This window comes from Pogoniulus pusillus, chromosome 33 (assembly GCF_015220805.1).
Source record: "Pogoniulus pusillus isolate bPogPus1 chromosome 33, bPogPus1.pri, whole genome shotgun sequence".
Classification (NCBI taxonomy): Eukaryota; Metazoa; Chordata; class Aves; order Piciformes; family Lybiidae; genus Pogoniulus; species Pogoniulus pusillus.
This window is the reverse complement of record NC_087296.1, coordinates 10910582-10934042: the sequence shown is the minus strand read 5'-3', so window position 1 is coordinate 10934042 and position 23461 is coordinate 10910582. Positions and strand designations below refer to the sequence as shown.

General features: G+C 47.0%; 1 protein-coding gene across 6 annotated transcripts in view; it reads right to left on the bottom strand.

The window, feature by feature from the left end:
- Positions 1-23461, bottom strand: part of TPD52L1 (TPD52 like 1) — a 153278-nt gene that overhangs the window by 109952 nt on the left and 19865 nt on the right. For all 6 annotated transcript variants that reach the window (XM_064170095.1, XM_064170094.1, XM_064170093.1 and 3 more), the window contains exon 2: positions 2323-2556. In XM_064170095.1, the coding sequence (XP_064026165.1) occupies positions 2323-2556 (234 nt within the window). The remainder of the gene's footprint in view (positions 1-2322; positions 2557-23461) is intronic.

Genomic DNA, 23461 nt, shown 5'->3' with positions numbered 1-23461 from the left:
ATTTCTAGGAATGCCATTAATGCATTCTTTTAAAAGGATCTGGTCAAATGTGCTCTTGGGTTGTAGAGTCTTTTCTTGTTGCAGCCTGCAGGAGAGTGAGGGTACTGGCACTGAGCCCTTGTGTGCAGTGATCCAAGTAGGACTCTAGGTAGACTCTCCCCACACATGACTCAGTCCTGAAGGCAGCACTTTCAGTGCTGCTGCAGAACTCATCTGGTGGAATTGCTGTTTCTGTTACTAGCATGTCAATGTGTGAGTTTCCCATTCTCCAGTCAGATGTCTCCTATGCTATATGCTGAAGAAAAGAAGCCTTTACCTCCCAAGATGCCCATAAGCCAAGGTACACACAAGCAGTCAGTTACCAATCTAAGCAAACTGAGATAACCATGGTGCACAGCTACACATGTATGTAATTACTCACAGATACACAAATCTCATCTATAGCCCTCTTTAAAAATCTTATCTCTGCAGAAAACTCTTCCTTGTCCTAAGCTTAAAATAAATCACTAAACCTGTATTATTGCCAGCAAACAACTCTGGATCAGGGAGGAGGCAGAAGCCCTGCACTAGCATCACCCTTGCTGTGTACCAGCACTTTCCCAGCTATATTTCCAACCAACATCTCTCAGATATTCTTCTAGGCCACAGGTGTGGGGTACAACTCAAAGGCCACATTTTGCCAGAATTTGTTCCCAGGAGGAGACTTGAGTTCTGCAGATCAGAGCTGCACCTAAGACACCATCACAGGACCCGAGATGCAATATTTCATGTGCCGTGCAGCCTCCCATTCCTTCTGATTATGCTTAACAAGGAAGTGATGGGAACACTTTAACTATATCATTTTAACTCAAAGGCACACCAGTGGGCTGAACAACTCTGTGCCTTGAGGAATGCTCTCAGAGTTGGCATGTCCATGGTACTGCAACTGCACCACCTACGACCCACATTAGCAGGCTACATCCTGTCTACACCTGAGGAAATGCTGAGTAAAATGGAATAGGAGAATGGCTGTGGGCAGAAAGAATTTTACCTGCAGTTCCATTTTCTCCACTTCCATATAAGATGTCAAAAATCTGAAAACGTTGACTCCAGACAGTGGCATGGAATTCATGCACTGCACAGAGACTCCTAAGTAGCTCATAACTCAGAGTTGGCTTTACCAAGGTTACAACTCCACTGGATAAAAAACCTTCTACCTTTTAATCTCCACACTGGGCTGCATCTTATGTTGTGTAATTAGGGCTATCTAAACAGTCATCTAAACTCCTACTTGAGAAGAACTGGTTTGTCCAGGAAAAGCCAGCTTGAACATGAAATTAACCACAACAAATCTAATAACCAGGTGGAAAACCAACACAGAGCATGATGCTGCAGACAGAAACTTCATCTTTTGGAAGTGAGAGAGCCCTTCAGTAGCTCAAAGTTTCTACTAACTCTAAAAAGCAAGAGATTGACTGAAACCATAGCCTAAGCAAAACTTCTACTGAAACAAATGCTGTAGAAGTGGTTTTTTTTCCTCCCATTTCTGAAGTTTTCTGTATTATGAGAGACTACAGTAATGTACAACCTTTGATAAGAAACTGAAGAAATCAAAACCCAGAAGCAAGACAGACAACAGCTCTATTTCTAAGGAAGGAATAAGCCAACAGCCTAACCCCACCAATGTGCAGAGATGCATTTGCCCAGAGTTTCAGAGAAAATTTATCTTTGACAGAGCAGTACGCCTGAAATTCTTGGCTAGAACCAATCATAGAATCAGTCAGGGTTGGAAGGGAGCACAAGGATCAGCCAGTTCCAACCCCACTGCCATGGGCAGGGACATCCTACCCTAGAGCAGGCAGCCCAGAGCCTCATCTTAAACATCTCCAGCCATGGGGCCACAACCACCTCCCTGGGCAACCCATTCCAGCCTCTCACGACTCTCATGCTCAACAACTTCCTCCTCACATCCAGTCTGAACCCACCCATCTCCAGCTTTGCTCCATTCCCCCTAGTCCTGTCACTACCTGACAGCCTAAAAAGTCCCTCCCCTTCCCCAATCTCTTCTGACTGTGACCAATATTTCAGAGACAAAACACTTCAAACTCACAACATGTGACAGCATTATGCCCCCCTGCCAAGGAGAGAAGGGCTGACATCCACTCCCTTGAACTGCCAGAAATCAATGAAGCAGTTAATCAATGATGCACTACAGTTTTGTATTCCTAACCAGAGCTTGCAGACAGCCCCAGTGACGCAAAATAAAAGCTCATTCAATGCCCACCAAATGCTGTCCTACTTTTGCGGTGCCATCTAATCCAGGGCCCCGGCCAGCGTGCTCACTTTGTATTTGTTCTCCAACTTGGCAGGGGTAGGAATGTGGCCTCTCCTCCGGAAAGTTGTAAAGTGCTTGCACTGAGGGCATGGCTTGGTGCTGGAGTCGATGCGGCTGAGTTCCAGGAAGTATTTGTACTTGATGATGTCTTCGTGGGGCAGGTGATAGAGGACAGTTGTTTCGTCCAGGTGCTCGCTGCACTCTGTGATCGGGCATTTGATATCCGCTTGGCCCAGCTGCACCTGCGCGTGAAAGAACGAGAGAGTCATTGGACACTGGAATGGGCTGCCCGGGGAGGTGGTGGAGTTGCTGTCCCTGGGGCACTTGAAGGCAAGGTTGGACGTGGCACTTGGTGCCATGGTCTGGCCTTGAGCTCTGTGCTAAAGGGTTGGACTTGATGATCTGTGAGGTCTCTTCCAACCCTGATGATACTGTGAACCCACAAGAGCTGTGTGACCTTTTGCTTGGAAGAGTTAAGCAAGCAGTTCTCCATTTCTGTGAGCAAGTTTCCTATCAAATGCTGCACCAATCCACAGACCATCAAGCATATTGTCTTAAAATGATTCTGACTTAGAGCTCACTGCAGTTCCAAACTACTTTGAAAGCCAATCAGAAAAGCTAATTAACTTTCATGAGAACTACAGTTACTGTATGGATAGTCTCAGCCATGTACTCTGAGACACCAAACCACACATCCTAAGCAGCAGCAGCACTCATCTAGCACTCCACACATTGAAGGGAGGCTGTAGACAGGTGGGGTTTGGTCTATTCTCCCAGGCAACCAGCAACAGAACAAGGGGACACAGTCTCAAGCTGTGCCAGGGCAGGTTTAGGCTGGATGTTAGGAGGAAGCTCATCAGAGAGAGAGAGTGATTGGCATTGGAATGGGCTGCCCAGGGAGGTGGTGGAGTCACCATCCCTGGAGGTGTTCAAGACAAGCCTGGATGGGGCACTTACTGCTATGGTCTAGCTGACTGGACAGGGCTAGGTTGTACTGGATGATTTTGGAGGTCTCCTCCAACCTGGTTGCTGGTATGATTCTATTCTATTCTAATCCACGTTTTGAATGTAACAGTCAGCACTTCAGTACCAGGGCTCACTAAAAGTTTCATGTATATATGAGGAGGGATTTTTTCAACTGTGAGGGTGACAGAACCCTGGAAGAGGCTGCCCAGGGGGGCTGTGGAGTCTCCTTCTCTGGAGATATTCAAAACCTGCCTGATGTGTTCACATGTGATCAGGTATAGGTGATTCTGCTCTGGCACGGGGTTGGAATGGTTGAGCTTTCCAGGTCCATTCCAGCCCCTGACATGCTGTGATTCTGTGTGATTCACAGAGGCTGTGGGAAATCAGGCAGTGCAAACATTTGTAAAGTGCTTCACTGCAAAACCTGCTGGGAATCACAGCACAGAGAAACTGAAGTCAATTTAGGATCATCAGAGTCTAGCAGCTTTAACTCAGTGATAGCCCCAAGCTGGTTCCTGCTCAGAAGGCTCAGTGCCTCTGCAGTCTGCTTCCTTAGATGCCACACTTCAGGTACAGAAGGTGCTGGCTGAGCCTAGGGCTGCTCAAGCTAAGAAATCTTTCCAGAACTCAGAGTTTAAAACAATTCCCACAAAGCCTTTAGCAAAGCAACCTCAAAAGATGACCGAAGCAAAGGCAGAGAAGCAAGCTCAAGGTGAAGAGGGCTGACAGTGCTGTTGGTGTAGTGAGCCCTGTGGCATCACGCCGATCTGTCTGCTCAGACACCCACAGCATGTTTCCAGAGTGCCTGGGCACAGGAACAGCACTGGGCACAGCTCTGCACCCTTCACGCTTGGCAGGCTTCAACAGCTTGGACTCTGTGCCAAACCAGCAGAGCCTACTTGGTTTGGGAGAAGCAGAGTTGCATTGGTTTGGCACTGAGCCTGAGTTAACAAATCCTGCTGGGTTTTGAGAGCCTGCAAGGACCCAGCTTGAGGTATGTTTGTGTCTGCCTCAAGCCATCTTGCCCGAGGAGTGCTGACTGCACAAGCAGAGCTGACCACCAGCCCAGCTCCTTCCTATCTCTGTGCAAAGAAAAAGGGTTCTAGTGGGGCAACCAGCACCTCTTTCTGGAATTACTGCTTCAAGGTGGCACGTTTGATTTCCCTAGACTGCTTATTCTTTAACACACTCCACTACAGGCATCTTCCAAACAAGACACTAAATATGCTAGGAACACCTCAGGCCTGGATTCAGATCTCACTGCTGCACAGTGGTACCAGAAGACATCAGAGACTCCACTGAGACAATATTTAAGCTAAGAAAGGAAGGTAAAACCTTCCAAACCCAACCCAACACAACACTGTCATTCCTTCCTCAGCACTGGAGCCACACTGGCTCTACCTGGATGATAATTAATGTAGCCGGGTGCCAGAGGATATAGAGTTGTAGCAAAGTGGTAGAAACCCAAGGTTCATAGTGACTGCAGAAAATGCCTCTCTTCTCTCAGCACTGTAGCTGAATGTACACGAAGCCAAGGGGTTAGGTACATGCTAGAGCAAAGTAGGGTGAGAATGGTGGCAGCCCATCAGTGATCAGAGCACAGCTGAGAACAGCCCAGCAAGCAATCACTGCCAGTACTCTGAGCAGCCTCCGCTCAGGAGCAGACAGGTCAAGATGGGAGCAGATCTGCCTGCAGCAGCGAGCAGAGATGCAGTTCTGCCAGCAGAACAGCCACTCTTAGGAGGGAACTTCCCTGAATCTCTGAAAGGTGAGCAGAGCTCTACCCCATGCACTTCACAACATGGTTTAATGGTCCTGGTGGTCTTCCACAACGGTTGGACGCTAAAGAGCTCAGAGGTCTTTTCCAGCCAAACAATTCTATGATTCTATGAAGTCTAGGCTCAAACAGTTTGCTTCTACATGGAGCAGTGTATAGACAGGAGAGCAGGTACTTGAATGTACCACACCTTGAGTACTGCATCCAGTTCTGGGCCCCTCAATTTAAGAAGGACATTGAGATGCTTGAGTGTGTCCAGAGAAGGGCAACGAGGCATAAGCCCTACAAGGAGAGACTAAGGGAGCTGGGATTAGTTAGCCTGGAGAAGAGGAGGCTCAGGGGAGACCTTATTGCTGTCTGCAACTACCTGAGGGGAGGTTGTGGCCAGGAGGAGGTTGCTCTCTTCTCTCAGGTGGCCAGCACCAGAACAAGAGGACACAGCCTCAAGCTAGGCCAGGGGAAATTTAGGCTGGAGGTGAGGAGAAAGTTCTTCCCTGAGAGAGTCATTGGACACTGGAATGGGCTGCCCGGGGAGGTGGTGGAGTCGCCGTCCCTGGAGCTGTTCAAGGCAGGATTGGACATGGCACTTGGTGCCATGGTCTGGCCTTGAGCTCTGTGCTAAAGGGTTGGACTTGATGATCTGTGAGGTCTCTTCCAACCTTGATGATACTATGATGTTACTGGGAAACACCCAAACAAAACCCCACAAGCTGCATGCTGGGGAATGTCAGACTAATCCACCTGAAGCAGCACACGAAAATTGAACAAGCATATGACATCACTACAGTGACTCTGAGATGATGAATCCAGCCCCAGAGCACTCCAAACATTCTAAACCAGGAAAACAATTTGCTGCAGAACTATAAACAGCTATAGCACCACTACAGAGGTTAGTAGAGAAGGAAGTGTAGGCACAATTTCAAGCCAAACAGTCAAATGAATCCCAAATATGACTACTTCAGGGTTACAGAACCAGGGAATTGTTTCAGTTGGAAAGGACCTCTAAGATCATCAAGTCCAACCATCAACCCAGTGCCACCATGGTCATTAAACTGTTCCAAGAGCCACAGCCACTCGTTTCTTGAACACCTCCAGAGCTGGTGGCCCCATCACCTCCCTGGGCAGCCTGTTTCAATCCCTGACCACTCTTACAGGAAAGAATTTTTTCCTCATCTCTAACCTAAACCTCTCCTGGCACAATTTCAGGTCTTTTGCTCTCATTCTAGCACATGACACTAGGGAGAAGTTACCAACCCCCACCTTGCTCCAGTCTCCTTTCAGGTAGCAGTACCTGAGGTCTCCCCTCAGCTGTTCTGCAGCAGACCTCCTCTCCAGACCTTTCAGCAGCTTCACTGTCCTTCTCTAGACACACTCCAGCACCTCAATGTCTTCCCTGCAGCGAGGGGCCCAAAACTCAACCCAGTAGTGAAGGTACAGCCTCACCAGTTCCCAGGACAGGTGGGCAATCACTTCCCTGCTTCTGCTGGCCACGCTATTGCTGATCCAAGCCAGGATGCTAGTGGCCTTCTTGGCCACCTGGGTACACTTTGGCTTACAATCAGCCAGCTGTCAACCAACACCCCTCAAGTCCTTTTCCACCAAGCACCTTTCCAGCCACTCTACCCCAAGCCTGAAGCATTCATGGGATTCTTGTGACCCAAGTGCAGGACCCAGCACTTGGCCTTCTTAGAGAAACACAAAGAGGGAAGAAGCCCTTTGCAGCGAGAGGGCACATTGTGTGTGGCACCTAGGCCTGTATTAAAGAAGTACTACTTACATTAAACAGCAGCTAGAACACATCTGCATTCACACAACATAAAAACCCAGAGCTGAACACTTTCTGTATTTGATGCCCACCCAGAAGAGGATTAATCTGTGGTAAGAGTCAAGTGTGCTTTAGTGTTTATTCTGCAAATACATTTCATGCCCACTTGAAGTAAATAATTTTTATCCTCCGTGACAGCCTTTCAAGCTGGGCAAAGATTGATTCTTTTCCCGTGTCCTGAATGGGACTGAAGTGAACAGAGCTGGTTTGCTGTTTAGTAGTCACTTCAATGGAGCCTTGTCTTACCAAAACAGTCCATCTTTGTTTGTGCACTAGCACCAGCAATTGATGTAAGCACAGCTCTAGACGTAGCTTGTTAGGCTACCAGCTGCTGCAGACCCAGGAGATGCTATGGGATGGGGAAAAGAAGAAAAAGGGCATCTCAAACAGCTCTAATAACATAAAAAGAACTGATTTTTTTTCTTCTTCATTTCATTTTTTTTTAACTCTAATTTGGAAGAGCCTTATCCCTTATTATCAGCTTATCACAATGCCAAACATCTGAGCTTTAAGAAGCCTTTAAATTTCAAAACACCACAGTGTGCTAAGGACCTCAGGACTTTCAGCATATACAACAGCATGATGTATTCTCACAGCATGGGGAACAACTCAGATACATCCAAAGCAGCTGATAAGTGTTAGGCAGCATCCAGTTGTTCTGGCCAGCTCTGCTTTGCTTCTGCAAGGCATCTCAGGGGAGGGCAATACTCTGCTTACAGCTCATTAGAATAAAGCACAATCCCATAAAAAAGCTATCAGGAGGGCCACAGATACCTGCTACATACACACACACTCCTTGACATTTCATCTGAACAGGAGAGCACAGGGACAACCAGACTGCACAGTGGTGCAGTTCCTGGCCCCAAATGCAGTGATACCAGTGAAACCAGAACTACAGAGCATGGTGATCCAAGTCAGAAAGGTTATTTCTGCTCCCTGGAGCATTCTGTTAAAAGGAAATCTTTGTTAGCTACACAGAAAGCAAAGTTCAAACTACACCAGAGAAACGTCGATTCACACCTGCCACTTAGCCTGGCCCAAGCTGGATGGAATGTGTGGTGGTGCAGGCTGTACTTGGGCAGCTGTGTCACAGCTGTAATCCTTACAGAAGGAGCTATTCTACTTTCAAAGAGCCAGGGAAATGAGCATCTTCTAACTAAAACTACTCTTAGTTCAGAGATGTATATGTTAAATCAATCAGAAAGTTATAAATGGAACAAACCCAAAGTCTAATCTGTATCTCTGCAGGGAATTAGAGCAAATATTTCTACCAAATTCTCCCCTCTAAATACCAAGGATGTCAGGCACAAAAAAAACAATTCAATATATATTTTGGATATGAAGAGATACAACTGAAGGGACAGTCTGGTCTGCAGGACCTTTGCTTTCTACAAGCAAAGAAACAGTTCCTTTTCTTCATGTACAAAATCCCACTGCTTTCTAGCTCACTGGAAACTGCTCTTCCATTTTTGCTGGTAAACTGCAAATCAGAATTAATTTTACTATAGGTTTGGGAAGCAGAAAGTGACATTTTGAATTTGCTTTCTTTAAACAACAACAACAAAAAAAAGCCAAACTATACCAAAAAAAGCACAAGCAAACAAACAAAACCAAACCCAAACCACTCCAAATAATGAAACCCCCAAAACAGAACACACAAAACCCCCAACTAAAAAAAACACCTGGAAAATACTTGAAGAGCTCACTATGGTTCATGATTCCATAGTGGTGGGTGCTAACAAATCAAATCCAAGCAGACATAGAATCACAGAATCAACCAGGTTGGAAGAGACCTCCAAGCTCATCCAGTCCAACCTAGCACCCAGCCCTATCCACTCAACTAGACCATGGCACCAAGTGCCTCATCCAGTCTCTTCTTGAGGACCTCCAGGGACGGTGCCTCTACCACCTCCCTGGACAGCCCTGACTCCAAGAGGATGCTTCACCAGCAGTACAAATCCCATGTGGTGACAGCAATCATAGAATTGACCAGGTTGGATGAGACCTCCAAGATCATTCAGTCCAACCCACTCCCAGCCAATGCACCAGCCCCTATGGAGTGAGTAAATTTATGGGGTGACAGCAGCCCTGTGGGTGACAGCAATGCAACAGCCCCCATGGGGCAGCAGCAACCCAGTGGGGTGACAGTGATGAACACGTCCCTGGGGAGAAAAACCTCACATGAGTCAAAAGTTCAAAGCAAGGACAGTGCAAACTTTCATTAAGCTTTTTGGACCTGCCTTTAACTAAGGTTGTGGTTCCATGACCATTTTCATGGTTCGAGTCTTAACTTCAGCAGTCCATATGCCCCACCTCAGATGTGTCAGTGATGTTCTGGCATCCTCCATTTAACTCCCCTCAAAAGCCCCATTTTTTCAGCCCATCCCTCCTTACTGTCAACATGGTACAAACCCTCAGTGCTGCAAAGTAAGCAAGAATGGTCAGGTAGCACTATCTGTAAGGAGACGAGGGGCTTAAGGAAGCATTGTCACCATCAAACAGGAAAACAGACTGGGTTTCTTGTGTGCCACCTCCTTTAGTTCACACTTTCTGCTATGCCAGAAAATAGCCAAGGGACCACTAACACAACCAGAAGGACCAGAGTGTCTTCATAGTGGAGAATGAAGAAGGTGACTGAGGTCATTCAGAGAAAGTGGCAAATGTCAAAGCACTCTTAAGATGCCTAGAAGAAGAAAAAACAGGCAAAAGCAAAAAAAAACCAAAACAACCCACAAACAAAAAGCTCACTCTTCCCTACCTTAGGGACTAATACTAGTTCAAGAAACTTAAACTCTTCCAGCACCAATGCCTGAGAGGCATTCACAGACAAAAAATGCAAAGGATTTCTCTATATATTTATGGCAGATGTAGACTTTGGGGTTTTTTTTTAGTTATTAAGTACAACCACAGACTTCCACTAAAAAAAGTACATCAGATTTCTATTGTGTCACACACTCACACAGACCAACTCTCAAAGGGTCCACTAGGATGTCCTCCTTCACCTGTCCCCTGTGGACACAAGTCTCTGTTTTCCTTTCACACTGGTACCACACATCTGGGTGAAGCCATGACAGTGATATGGTAGTTCCTGCTCCATGTGACATCCAGAAAGAGGATGTCACTTGGGTTCAAATGTCCCCTGCACCAGCAGACACTGCCTCTTCCAGTCACATTGTTAACACTAGAAAAGCCACTAAAAGTACTGAGGTCTTGAGGCCTTTGAAGAACACATTAGTATCTCATCCTTCAGGAGAAAGGCACTCAGAGGCGAGAAGCTGGGAGGGAATCACAGCTGCAATCTAACCACCACCAGTACACTGAGGTTTGACCTTTCTGCTCCAAAACCAAGGCTTTTGAATGCTTTACAACATGTATTTAAATGTAGTATCCATTTCAATTCTCAAAGCTCATCTATCTACTGTTCACAGCCTCAGCCACAGGCTGGATTCCAGCCTCACCCGTAACGCTGAGGACTGCTTTTGGGTGTGCAGTTGCACAAACCCACATCCCTGGGGGGTGCTGTGGGATGATGCAGCCACACACCAATGAGGGATACAGCTGGCACCACTGCACAGGCACTAACCAGAGAGGCTGTAGTCCCAGAAAGCAATCAAAACCATAACTGAAAAACCCCTGGCTCCCGTAGCCTGAAGCAAACCCCCAAACCATGGCATTTGTTTCCCATTCAAACTCTTCTTTTTCCCTCCCCAGTCACTCTCCTAAAACAACCCAAAAATCCTGTGAGACTAAACTAGCAAGATATTCTCCAGGATACCCCTAGACTCAACCAAAACCTTTTCCTGAATCTGCACTCTCATTTGACAACATGCTGACACAAATCTCTATTCCTTTTCCCCTCTTCCCCCAGGAGCAAGTGTTACCTGCTCACACAGATTTGCTATCAATAAGCACATTCTGCTTTTATCTGTCCTGCTCACACAGGGATGGGGTTTCCACAAAATTACTTGTAGAAAGCCCTGAAATTCTACTTCACAAGATGCAAACATAAGCTCCTTCTCTCTGCCCTTTCATATTCTGTTACTTTCCCCAGCATCAGGTCAATTAAAAAAGGAAATGATTTTACCTCAGTAATGTGTTTAGAAAAGCTGTGCTGCATTAATCATGTCTCTGCCACCTAACCTACTGCACGTTATCAACAGGTATGGAGGTTACATGCTCTCTGCTCCGGGTTTTTTTGGCTGCATCCATGGTAGATGAATTCCATGGCACAGTCAATGGTTAGTCCTTTGACCAGACAAAACAGGGGTTGGGACAGATAGCTGCTGAGCTGGGACACCCTGTGACAAAGGCATGTCAGAGTGAGACCAAAAGATCAGCTGGCAGGAAGTTTTCATGACCTCTGGGAGCTCTGGTGCATGAAAGGTAAAGAAATCTTCCATCTCTCCTCCTGGGGAGCATGTGTAGGAGCAGAGGGAGGGGGGAAATTCAGTTGAAGAAGGTAAGCTTGGGAAGAAGCTTGGCAGCAACTGCAAACTTTGGAGCAATTTGAACCAAACCCACAAGTCTCTCAGCATCCATTACAGAGAAGGAGGATGTGCAGAAGAGCTTTCCCAATTTGCCCAGGTATGCATATTACCAACACAGCTTAGCTAAGTGTGGGTATGGGAATTCTTCTGTCCTTAGAAGACTCATTCACTTTCAGGAAAAAAACAACCCAAAGATGCTCATGAAAGCAGGGCTTTGAGGACAGCAGGCTGAGTCATACAGCTACCCTTCTTGAGCTGGAAACCACAGGCAGCTGCTCCTGCTTAACAGTGGGACCAAAAGACCATACTAATACCAAGCAGGTGGGGGAAGAGATTAGAGAAAGGAAGCAAAGGCCAGGAGACCATCAGCACACTATGATGTGCTTAAAGAACTCAGCTCTATCTCAAGAGTGAGCTCTAATGGCAAGGGCTCAGCAGCATCAGGAAATACAAGCAGTGAAGAAAGACATTCATCAGGTAATGGTTTGTTTGTCTCCAGCATCAGAATAAAACCATCACATTTTTAATACAAATAAGGCAGAACCAAAGCATCACTGAGAGCTGATTCTTTTAAAGCAAGACCAAAGTCTCTCAGTTAACTTGTTACTCAACAGCCATATAGAGGAGAACAGCCTGAGCCTACTCTGCCACCAGCAAGAGACTTGTAGAAGCAATCCACCTATCTCTGAGTTTACTGTAACCAAGCTCAAATCTGTTTTGCCCACCTGCATGCTCTGGTAAGGCACAGCCACAACAGTAGAGCCCAGGCTGGCACCCCAGTAAGGGGAGGAGTGAACAGGGCAAACTGGCTGGGATGCAGACACGGCAGTTGCAGTCCCTGGAGGTGTTGAAGCAAAGCCTGGATGAAGCACTTAGTGCCATGGTCTAGTTGACTGGCTAGGGCTGGGTGCTAGGTTGAACTGGATGAGCTTGGAGGTCTCTTCCAACATGGTTGATTCTACGATGATGATTCTCTGATGATGGCTGTGCAGCACTGGAGCCCTTCCCTTGCCATGGGAAGCACTCCTTGCTATCAGCATGCCTGACCTCCCAAAAGTCAAGATCTATTAACTGCAATTAATTTAAATATTTCCCTCAGAAACAAGAAAGAAACTCCAAACCTCCAAAATTTTACTCTCTCTTTCCAGTTAAGAAGACTAAAGCAAAGTGTGCTTGGATTCCAAGCAGGTAATTTTGATGTATTTGCTGCTCTCTTACAGGAACAATGCCCAAAAAGGCACAGAGCTGTTTTCTCAGCTCACAACAGTCCTGAACATTCAAACTCCAACCTCATCCAAGTTCAGACTGGATTAACCCAGGCTCAGATTGATTCCAATGGATCATACTGTTAATTATTAACAATAATTAGTATCACAACCAAATCCTTTCCCAGGCTTTTCTTAAATATGGGACAAAAAATTCATACCAATAAGCTGTCCTGTCACAGAATGTTAGAGGTTGGATGAGACCTATAGAGATCATTGAGTCCAATCTCTCTGCCACACAGGGTGACTCACACAGGAACACATCCAGGTGGGTTTGGAATGTCTCCAGGGCTGGACTCTCCACAACCTCTCTAGGCAACCTGCTCCAGTAAAGACATTTATCTTCATATTGAGGTAAAAAGTTCCTGGGTTCCAGCTTGTAACTGTTTTGCCTTGTCCTGCTACTGGGCACTACTGAAAAGAGCCTGGCACCTTCATCTTGACATCCATGCCTCAGATATTTAAAGACATTAATAAGATTCCCTCTCAGCCTTCTTGTCTCAAGTCTAACCAGCCCCAGGTCTCCCAGTCTTTAAAATAATGATTTTCACCATCAGGTTTGCCATGAGAGAAGAAATTACAACTTGCCATTTGTTTCAAATTCTCTTTTAAGAACCAAACAAAACTGCTGCAGTTTATATATGTAAATGTCTGGGAAAAATTATAACAACAACATAACATTTCTGGGCTCCTCAGTTCAAGAGAGATGTTGAGGTGCTGGAAGGTGTCCAGAGAAAGGCAGCAAGGCTGGGGAGGGGCCTGGAGCACAGCCCTGTGAGGAGAGGCTGAGGGAGCTGGGGGTGGGCAGGCTGCAGCAGAGGAGGTTCAGGGCAGAGCTCACTGCTGTCTGCAGCTACCTGAAGGGAGGTTGTAGCCAGGTGGACCCCAGGACAGTGGAGTTGGTCTCTTCTGCCAGGCACCCAGCAATAGAACAAGGGGTACATGGTCTCAAGTTGTGTCAGGGGAGGTCTAGGCTGGATGTTAGGAGGAAGTCATTGCCAGAGAGAGTGATTGGCATTGGAATGGGCTGCCCAGGGAGGTGGTGGAGTCACCATCCCTGGATGTGCTGAAGCAAAGCCTGGCTGGGGCACTTAGTACCATGGTCTAGTTGCTTGGACAGGGTTGGGTGATAGGTTGGACTGGCTGAGCTTGGAGGTCTCCTTCCAACCTGGTTGATCCTGTGGTTTCCTTTACTACAAACCCTTTAATTAACTCAGCTACACATAGTGGTGTGCTCTGAGAACCTGCTTTTGTTCTAAAGCACAAGAGAAGTATACAGGTAGGGTAAATCAAAACATTCCAGCTTAGGCTCCTGGCTGAAATTTCAGAGTGAATAGCAAGGAAAAGATTTGATTGTTGCAAAAATACTGTTGTGATCTGATAAGACTGCTATGATATTCTAAGTGGAAACACTTGCATGAAGGAGAAAAAACCCAAAGTGGAATAAAGCTTCTCTTCCCTGCCTCATCATGTTTGCAATCACTTTTGCTCCTCTGAGGACAACCACAGTCCCAGCAAAGTGCCTGATAGGAAGAAAAAGGTGGAAATAATTGTTGTAATCACTGAATTCAGCTCTCTGCAGCCATCATTTTTTCATGGTTAGGAATAGAAAGACAAAAGACAGCTTCTATCCACATGGGCTCTTCTTTCTGGATGCTACACCAGGCTCACTCTGTGCCACCACTTTAGCTCAAGATCTCCAGCTATGTGATGAAACACTCACATGGGCCTGAAAGGTTTGGGGTATAGGTTCAGCTAGACCTCTCACATACCAGATGGTTCAGATATCCTCAGGTCTCAGATCCCTTTAGCCATTCCATCAGGTCACAGTTAGCCAAGACTGCCATTACCTCAGATTGCACCCTGCCTAAAATTCATGGAAGAAGTCACTATTGTTTTCCCTTCTCCCTCTGCTCTAGAGAGTGGACTATGAGGCCACAAGTAGAGAAGCTTCAGCTGACTAACAGAGGAGACTGAAGTGTTTTAAAATGAGTTTTCCAATTGATCAGGCAGCTGAATTAATTCTCCCTGTGACACATGATCAGTAGTTTGCAACCTAAGTGAAAAAGTGGGCAATGCACAGCCAAGGAAAGGGACTCTGGCAGCGGTAACTGGCCACCAGTCATCTTACCTGTCATGGCAATCTGCATCTTCAGATCATGTACCAGGTGCTTCTCATGTTAACTTTGTTTACCTTTAGGAAGCTGCAAGCCTGAAATATGCTCAGCAGCTCCCCTCAGGAAAAGGTGTTAATGGCAAAACCAGAAGCAGGGCTGGAGGGCAGTACCCAACCCCTTCTCCACACACCAGTGTTTTCTGCCCCGTGTTCTAAATCATTCTTCAGAAAGCAGCCTGTGTTCTGGCATAGCTAATTATTAGGTTTATGAGTACTAATGTGTGCTTTCCCATTCTGTAAGAGTACTTAAAACACTCAACAGCAGGTATGGAAATCCTTCACCAAGCTTCAGGTCTGGCATCTGCCCTGACACCTGCCCTGTGGCCCTTCAGATGGTCTTCATACTTTCCACTTGCTGGTGGCTCTATTTAGGCACTTCTCTCAGCTGTTTCCCTGCAGGATGCAGGTTTTATCTGTGAAGCAAAAGCAAAGGGAGCAGCTACCAGGCCTTTTAAGACGAAGAAGTTCATTACTTGTAATGAGATAACTCAGTTAATGGATATCTTCACCAACTTCAGACCAAGAAACAGGAAGAAATGCCACCAACAACTGCCACCCATGCTACAAAACACCACGAAGCAGCTGACTACAAGAATGAAACCATTTTAACAAAGGATACTATGACAATGAAACCTGACATACATTGCAAACACTTTTCACTGCATACACTTCATTGCTCTGAAGACTGAACTAAAAAATGGTTAGAGTAGGAAAAAAGAAATTGCTTATAACTGGAGAAGATAAGAAGGGGAAATTCAGGGCAAAGAAAGAAGCAGCATCCTCTTCAGCCTTTCCTAGCAAGTCCCTACCATTCCCACAAGTCACATCTTGCTCCTGCAGTTTTCCCCTGGAACATGGTGTCCTTTTGCCTGCCATAGAGATGAATAAGAAGTCTACTCTTCAAAGCTTTCAGAAACCACCTAATTTCCCTCATTTCAATAACATACATGCCCCCTGAACTGCTTCTGCTGCACTGTACCTCCAGTCTAAGCAAGGCTCCACACTAAGGCTGCACCTCTACCCAAGAGCAGGAGCTACCACTGAAAACTCGTGTCACAGGCTCACAGGATGTTAGGGGTTGGAAGGGGCCCAAGGAGATCATCCAGTCCAACCCCCTGCCAGAGCAGGACAATCCTATCTAACACAGATCACACAGGAACACATCCAGACAGGTCTTGAAAGGCTCCTGAGGAGGAGACTCCACAACCTCTCTGGGCAGCCTGTGCCAGGGCTCTGGGACCCTTACAGGAAAGAAGTTCCCTCTTGTGTTGAGCTGGAACCTCCTGTGCTGCAGCTTCCACCCATTGCTCCTTGTCCTATCCCAGGGAGCAGTGAGCAGAGCCTGTCCCCCCCTCCTGGCAGCCCTCAGATATTTATAGATTTATCAAATCCCCTCTCAGTCTTCTCTTCTCCAGAGTAAAAAGTCCCAGGTCCCTTAGCCTCACCTCATCAGCCATGCCTTCCAGTCCCCTCATCATCCTCATTGGCCTCCGCTAGACCCTCTCCAGCAGATCCCTGCCCCTCTTCAACTGGGGATGCCAAAACTGAAGGCTGTATTCAAGATGAGGTCTCACCAGGGCAGAGTAGAGGGGGAAGAGAACCTCCCTTAATCTGCTGGACACATTCTTCCTAACACACCCCAGGATCCCATTGGCCTTCTTGGCCACAAGGGCACATTGCTGTGCCATAGTTAACTTGTTCTCCACCAGCACTCCCAGCCCCTCTCCACAGGGCTGCTCTCCAGCAGATCACCTCCCAGCCTGTACTGGTGCAGTTTATTGTTTCTTTTTCCTTCCCAGATGCAGGACTCTGCACTTGTCCTTGTTGAACCTCATTTGGTTCCTCTGTGCCCACCTCTCAGCCGGTCCAAGTCTCTCTGGACAGCTGCACAGCCTGCAGCTGTGTCAGCCAAGCCTCCCAGCTTGGCCTCGACAGCCAACTGCTGCCCAGGAAACTGCTGCCCCAAAGCACATCGATTTTCAGCACTATTTGTGTTTGTGAGTTTTGTGGTTTTAGGAGCAGATCCAAACACCAAGATAAGGGATGTGTTAGGCACTTCTCACCCAAACACTGCCTGCAGTGAGGGAAGCGAGTGGCATCCTGCTGCAGAACAAAGTCTTGAGTTGTGCTGGCATGTTTGTAGTAAAGGAAACCACAGGATCAACCAGGTTGGAAGGAGACCTCCAAGCTCAGCCAGTCCAACCTAGCACCCAGCCCTATCCAGTCAAACAGACCATGGCACTAAGTGCCCCAGCCAGGCTTTACTTCAACACTTCCAAGGACAGCCCATGCCAATGTCAATCACTCTCTCTGCCAACAACTTCCTCCTAACATCCAGCCCTGACCTCCCCTGGCACAGCTTGAGACTCTGTCCCCTTGTTCCATTGCTGGGTGCCTGGCAGAAGAGTCAAACCCCACCTGGCTACAGCCTCCCTTCAGGTAGTTGCAGACAGCAGCAATGAGCTCTGCCCTGAGCCTCCTCTTCTGCAGGCTGCACACCCCCAGCTCCCTCAGCCTCTCCTCACAGGGCTGTGCTCCAGGCCCCTCCCCAGCCTTGCTGCCCTGCTCTGGACACCTCCCAGCACCTCAACATCTCTCTTGAATTGAGGGGCCCAGAACTGGGCACAGTACTCAAGGTATGGCCTGACCAGTGTTGAGTACAGGGGAAGAATAACCTCCCTTGTCCTACTGACCACACTGCTCCTGATACAGGTCAGGATGTCATTGGCTCTCTTGGCCACTTGGGCACACTACTGGCTCATCTTCAACTACTATCTACCAGTAATGATATCCATCATGAGAATAACAAACATTAATGAGGACAAAAGTAAGAAACTCCACATCAGTGCTCATTTCCACACGCTCTGCACATTGTGTGCTAAGCCTCCAGAGTATGAATGGCTGTGCTTAAATCCAATTGCAAATTACTGTTCCACCTCTCATTTGCAACAAACTCTAATTACTGAGACAGAACAGCTGAGCAAATCTTTCACCACACAGACAAAACAATAAAATAGAGATCATAAAAGCATTTTTAATGTACATCCTCAGCTAGTTCTGCACACCAATGCTCTAAAGAAAGTTGCTCCTCATATGAACAGCTTGCAAATTAGGAACATTTCCCCAAACATTACTTTGATTTACCTCAAAGCATAGTTTGTGATTTTGAGTGCCAAAGGCAACTTCATAAACTGAGTCACTGCAGTAAGTGGTCATCTGTGAGAGGTCTGGATTAGGGCACCTGGCTAGGATCACCTTGGAAGGACCACACACTGCCAGGAGCAACTAAAATGCAGTTCCCCTTCCTTAACTGTTCCATTAGTCTCTCTCATCCCTCAGCTACCAGAGTCACATAGGATGTAATAATCCTCCTTGAAATCAGATGTATAGGAGAGTATCAACTTCTAAGCACTTTGTCAGCAAGCTAGAAGTAAATCATCATGTATAGGGTAAAAAAAAATGGTGGTTGAACTTAGAGAATAGCCACTAGCAGTGCTAGACAATTATTTCATGCTGATCAGATGCCAGAGATCTACCAGCAGAGATCTCACCCCAGACAGAGCAAATGCAGACAGCAAGCAGATCCTTGCAGCCAGCCTGCTTCTCCCTTCCCTTGCTTCCTGCATCTCTTCTGGTCTCTGTGCCAAGCATCCCCACATCAAATTCTTGTTCTTTGTCAGAAGAGCCCTGGTTAGCCTTCATCTTCCTTATCTGAAGCCTTGCAGGATTGCTACTGGCATGCAGGCTGCCTTCAGCTCCCACTGCATCCAGAAACAAGGCTCTCTGTCCCATTCAGTTGAATTCCTCCATCACCTCCAGCTGCTGCTCCTGATGCATTTTGGTTCACCCACACCTCCCAGGCAGCAGGAAAGGAACACATACACACACCAGAACAGTGCCACCTTGCTCTGGGATCCCCCACAGGACATTACAAGGGTCTAAAACTGCCAGAATAGACAAAAAGTCAATCTTGCTTAAGTCTGAAAGACTGGGAAGGTTTAGTGCTGTCAAAACTGCTAATAACTTCCACCACCTCATGAAAACTCTGCAAGCTTAACTGCAGTTTTTTAGCATGCATCACTAGATTCCTTATGTGCAGCATTCATAAACACAAACCTAGACATCCTGGAATGCTGAGTTTCCCATTCAGCCACTAAAACACTGAAGCTTTTTTTCAGTGAAGTAACCTAAATGTGATTTAATATTGTATTTATTCAGTACATTGTCATGAACAACAAAATAAGTGGCTTCTTCCAAAATCTGCTCTCTGAGCCAGCTCTTCACTAGGATTTTCTCCCACAGATTCAAATGGGATGGAACATTTCCAACTGGAAGAAAACCAGACAATCTAGAAATGGAGAAGAGGACTGCTTGATTCCAATAGCAGGTAACAAATTCCAACAGTGACACACAGAAGAGATTTTTACTCAAGAGAAAAAATGCATTTGCTGAATTCTTGCTGGTGCAGATGACACTTAAGCTGTGTGGCACAGCTGACATGCTAGAGAGCAGGGATGCCACCCACAGACAGGCTGGAGAGATGGGCCCAGGGCCACCTCATGACATTCAGTGAGGCCAAGTGTAAGGTCCTGCACTTGGGTCAGCGCAATCCCAAGCACAGCTCCAGGCTGGGTGGGGAATGGCTGAGAGCAGCCCTGAGGAAAAGGACCTGGGGGTCTGGGGTGATGCAAAGCTCAACAGGAGCCTGCAGTGTGAGTGCAGCCCAGACAGCAACCCTGTGCTGGGCTGCAGCAAGAGCAGTGTGGGCAGCAGGGCAAAGGTGGGGATTCAGCCCTTGAGTGGTTGTGGATGTCCCTGCCCTGGAAGTGTTCAAGGCTAGGTTGGATGAAGCCTTGAGCAGCCGAGTCTAGTTGAAAGGCATTCCTGCCCATGGCATGGGGGTTGGAGTAGATGATCTCTGAGTGCCTCCCAGCCTTCATCCAATAACAGCATGATTAACTTCAGTTTGAAAGTTGAATCATTACAGATATTTGTACTGTCAGTGTCACTCATTACAATATTTACAGGTTCAAGGAAATGTCTACAGTTAGGTACCACTTGCCCAAATTTACATCTTTTGGGGAACAAACCCACTCCTAGAATGCTACAAGTGTGCAGCTAGTTTCAGATAAAATCATACCCAAGCCCAAACCCCAAAAGTTGAGACAAAATTGATTTTTAAGGTAAACTGGAATTATGAGTAGGCATGACACCAAGGTCTTTTCCACTACAGAACATCTAAGCCTGACCAACCACCTTCATTCTGCCATTAATCCAGTTTAAAAACCAAATAAAAGCTATGAGCAACTTCCTGTTTGCAACGTATAGCCTCAGCACAATTAGTATCTCTACTGTAGACTCATAGAATAGAATCATAGAATCAACCAGGTTGAAAGAGACCTCCAAGATCAGCCAGTCCAACCTAGCACCCAGCCCTAGACAGTCAACCAGACCATGGCACTAAGTGCCCCAGCCAGGCTTGGCTTCAACACCTCCAGGGATGGCGACTCCACCACCTCCCTGGGCAGCCCATTCCAATGCCAATCACTCTCTCTGCCAACAACTTCCTCCTAACACCCAGCCTAGACCTCCCCTGCCACAACTTGAGACTGTGTCCCCTTGTTCTGTTACTGCTTGCCTGGCAGAAGAGCTCAACCCCACCTGGCTACAGCCTCCCTGCAGGGAGTTGTAGACAGCAATGAGGTCTGCCCTGAGCCTCTTCTTCTCTAGGCTAAACACCCCCAGCTCCCTCAGCCTCTCTTCATAGAGTTTGTGTTCCAGGCCCCTCACCAGCTTTGTCGCCCTTCTCTGGACACCTTCCAGCACCTCAACATCTCTCTTGAATTGAGTGGCCCAGAACTGGACACAGCATTCAAGGTGTGGCCTGACCAGTGCTGAGTACAGGGGCAGAAAAACCTCCCTTGTCCTGCTGGCCACCCTGTTCCTGATACAGGCCAGGATGCCACAGGCTCTGCTGCCCACCTGGGCACACTGCTGCCTCATCTTCAGCTACTATCTACCAGCACCCCCAGGTCCCTTTCTTCCTGGCTGCTCTCAGCCACTCTGTCCCCAGACTCTAGTGCTGCTTGGGGTTGTTGTGACCAAAGTTCAGAACCCTGCACTTGGCCTTGTTAAATCTCATGCCATTGACTTCTGCCTACCCATCCAGTCTGTCTAGGTCCCTCTGCAGGCCAAGCTCATCCAGTCCAACTTATCACCCAGCCCTGTCCAATCAACTAGACCACAGCATTAAGTGCCTCATTCAGTCCTTTTATTGAACACCTCCAGGGTCAGTGTTTCCACCACCTGTACCACCTTGTACAATGGAAGATATGACACACAGATAACTTCCCAAAATCCTAATCCCCCAAAATATCATTACTAAAATGTAAGAGGTTTCTAAAACATAAGTGGCCAAAGCACCAGGATGCTAAATCAACATTAAATTTCCTGCTGCCCTGTGATGCGTTCTCTCAATTGGGTGTTGCAGCTGCTCTGTTTTAAATAAAGCTCATTTTCTTTCTGCTCTCATTAGTGCAGCCCTAACTATCCAGCGTATTAGTCACTTCCTGTACTGGCACATGGAGTCAAAACACCTCCACTTACATCCATCACAGCACAGAGGTTCAATGTTAATACTGCAGCTGAGCAAACCTGTCCCCTGTGTCATCACAGATAGATGTCACCTGGAAAACACCCTGGGTAGGAACTCCACAGTTTCAGTGAACTCTGATCAAAGAATCATAGAATCAACAAGGTTGGAAGAGACCTCCAAGAGCATCCAGTCCAACCTAGCACCCAGCCCTGCCAGACCATGGCACCAAGTGCCCCAGCCAGACTTTGCTTCAACATCTCCAGGGATGGCAACTCCACCACCTCCCTGGGCAACCCATACCAATGCCAATCACTCTCTCTGTGAAGAACTTCCTCCTAACATCCAGCCTAGATCTCCCCTAGAACAACTTGATTCTTTGTCCCCTTGTTCTATTGCTGGTTGCCTGGTAGAAGAAACCAATCCCACCCAGCTACAGCCTCCCTTCACATAGTTGTAGACAGCAATAAGGTCTGTCCTGAGCCTCCTCTTCTGCAGGCTGCACACCTGTATAGGGTTAATCCTCCAGGGGGAGTGATCTTGAATCTGACCCTAGGTGGTCTTGACCCCTCCCCAGAGGTGGGTCTGAACACTAACAGGTGATGGTCAGCCCATTCCCCCTTCCTGTCTAAAGGTCTATAAAAGCAGGGGGGGCTTCCTGTTCTCTCTCTGTGCTCCCTGCCTCCTTGCTTCCAGCATCACCATCCTGTTCCTGGTTCTTACCACGTGGCCGTCACCCACGAGGCAGACAAACCCCTTACCATCAAAATCTGGCTGTATTTACACATTGTGTATTTGTTTTCCCTTCTCTGTACCTTTGTAACTTCCCCACCTCAGATACCTTTTTAATTTATGGTTAAACTTTTCTTCTTTTTCAACTTCTAAATCAGAGAGAGATGATTTATTTGGGTGTGCTTACCTTTCCCTCTCTCTACAGCTAATTCCTTTCTTTTGGGAAAGAAGGGGGAAGAGGGAAGGGCACTCTATAAAGTTGTTCTTGGTTCTATCTAATATACTGAGTCTCTGAGAATTTAAAGTAGAACCGAGACAACACCCCCAGCTCCCTCAGCCTCTCCTCACAGGGCTGAGTTCCAGGCCTCTCACCAGCTTCATGAAGGAGAGGAGATAAAAAAATGAATGGCAAGTGGATAAATGAAGTCTTAATCTCATGACTACTCCACCTTCTCATCTGTAGGTCTTGAGAAACTTGCAAGAAAAGGGAGAATAACATCACTAACTTTAGTTCTGGTTCAGGGAAAAGGAGAGTCCTGAAGAAACCTCAATGTAAAAAGAGGCAAAATCTTCTGTTACAAGCTGCTATGATTTCATACTTCCACATTTCACCACTGCTCCACTTTACCACCAAAAATATCTGTGTGATGGAAGCACAATGCTGTTGAGCTTTGTCTTCCCAACCAGCCTGCTGAAATCAGTTGAGTAACAGAGTACCACATACTAAGCCACAACAATGCTTCCCATGACCGTGCAGTAAGGGCCAGGGGAGGAAACTGTCATTTCACTGCTAGGAATGTAGTTAACCCCTCCTTCAAGAGGTGCACAGGAACAGTGAACAGCTTCTTAATCCAGCTCTGACTGATCAAGAAGGCTCAGCCTTGGCTTAAGTGCCTCAGTCTAAGCTACAAAGTGACACCACCAGTGCAAAGCATGGGCAGCTCCTGGAGAAATCTGCTACACAGCTCACACCTGCTCAAAAGCAGATGAACAGTCAAAAGGATGTGGCAGCACCTGATCACAAAGATCCTCCTTGCAAGGAATTATCTCTCTTGATCAATCATTCATTGTCAGGAAGAAAAACAAGACAGACACTCCAAAATATGACAGAGCTAAGAACGTGGCTAAGCAGCAATTTCTGCCTCCAAAATCAAACAGCGTACAACAGACGTCACATTTCTTCCAGCACAAGACTACCACTTCAGTGGCACTGGTGAATAAGCTGTAATATGACCAAGTTAGTCTTAAGTTGCATAAACCTCTACCTTGTCAGAGCATGACTGCAAGCAAAAGCATCCCCATGGAAAGGAAATACCATTTAAGCTCC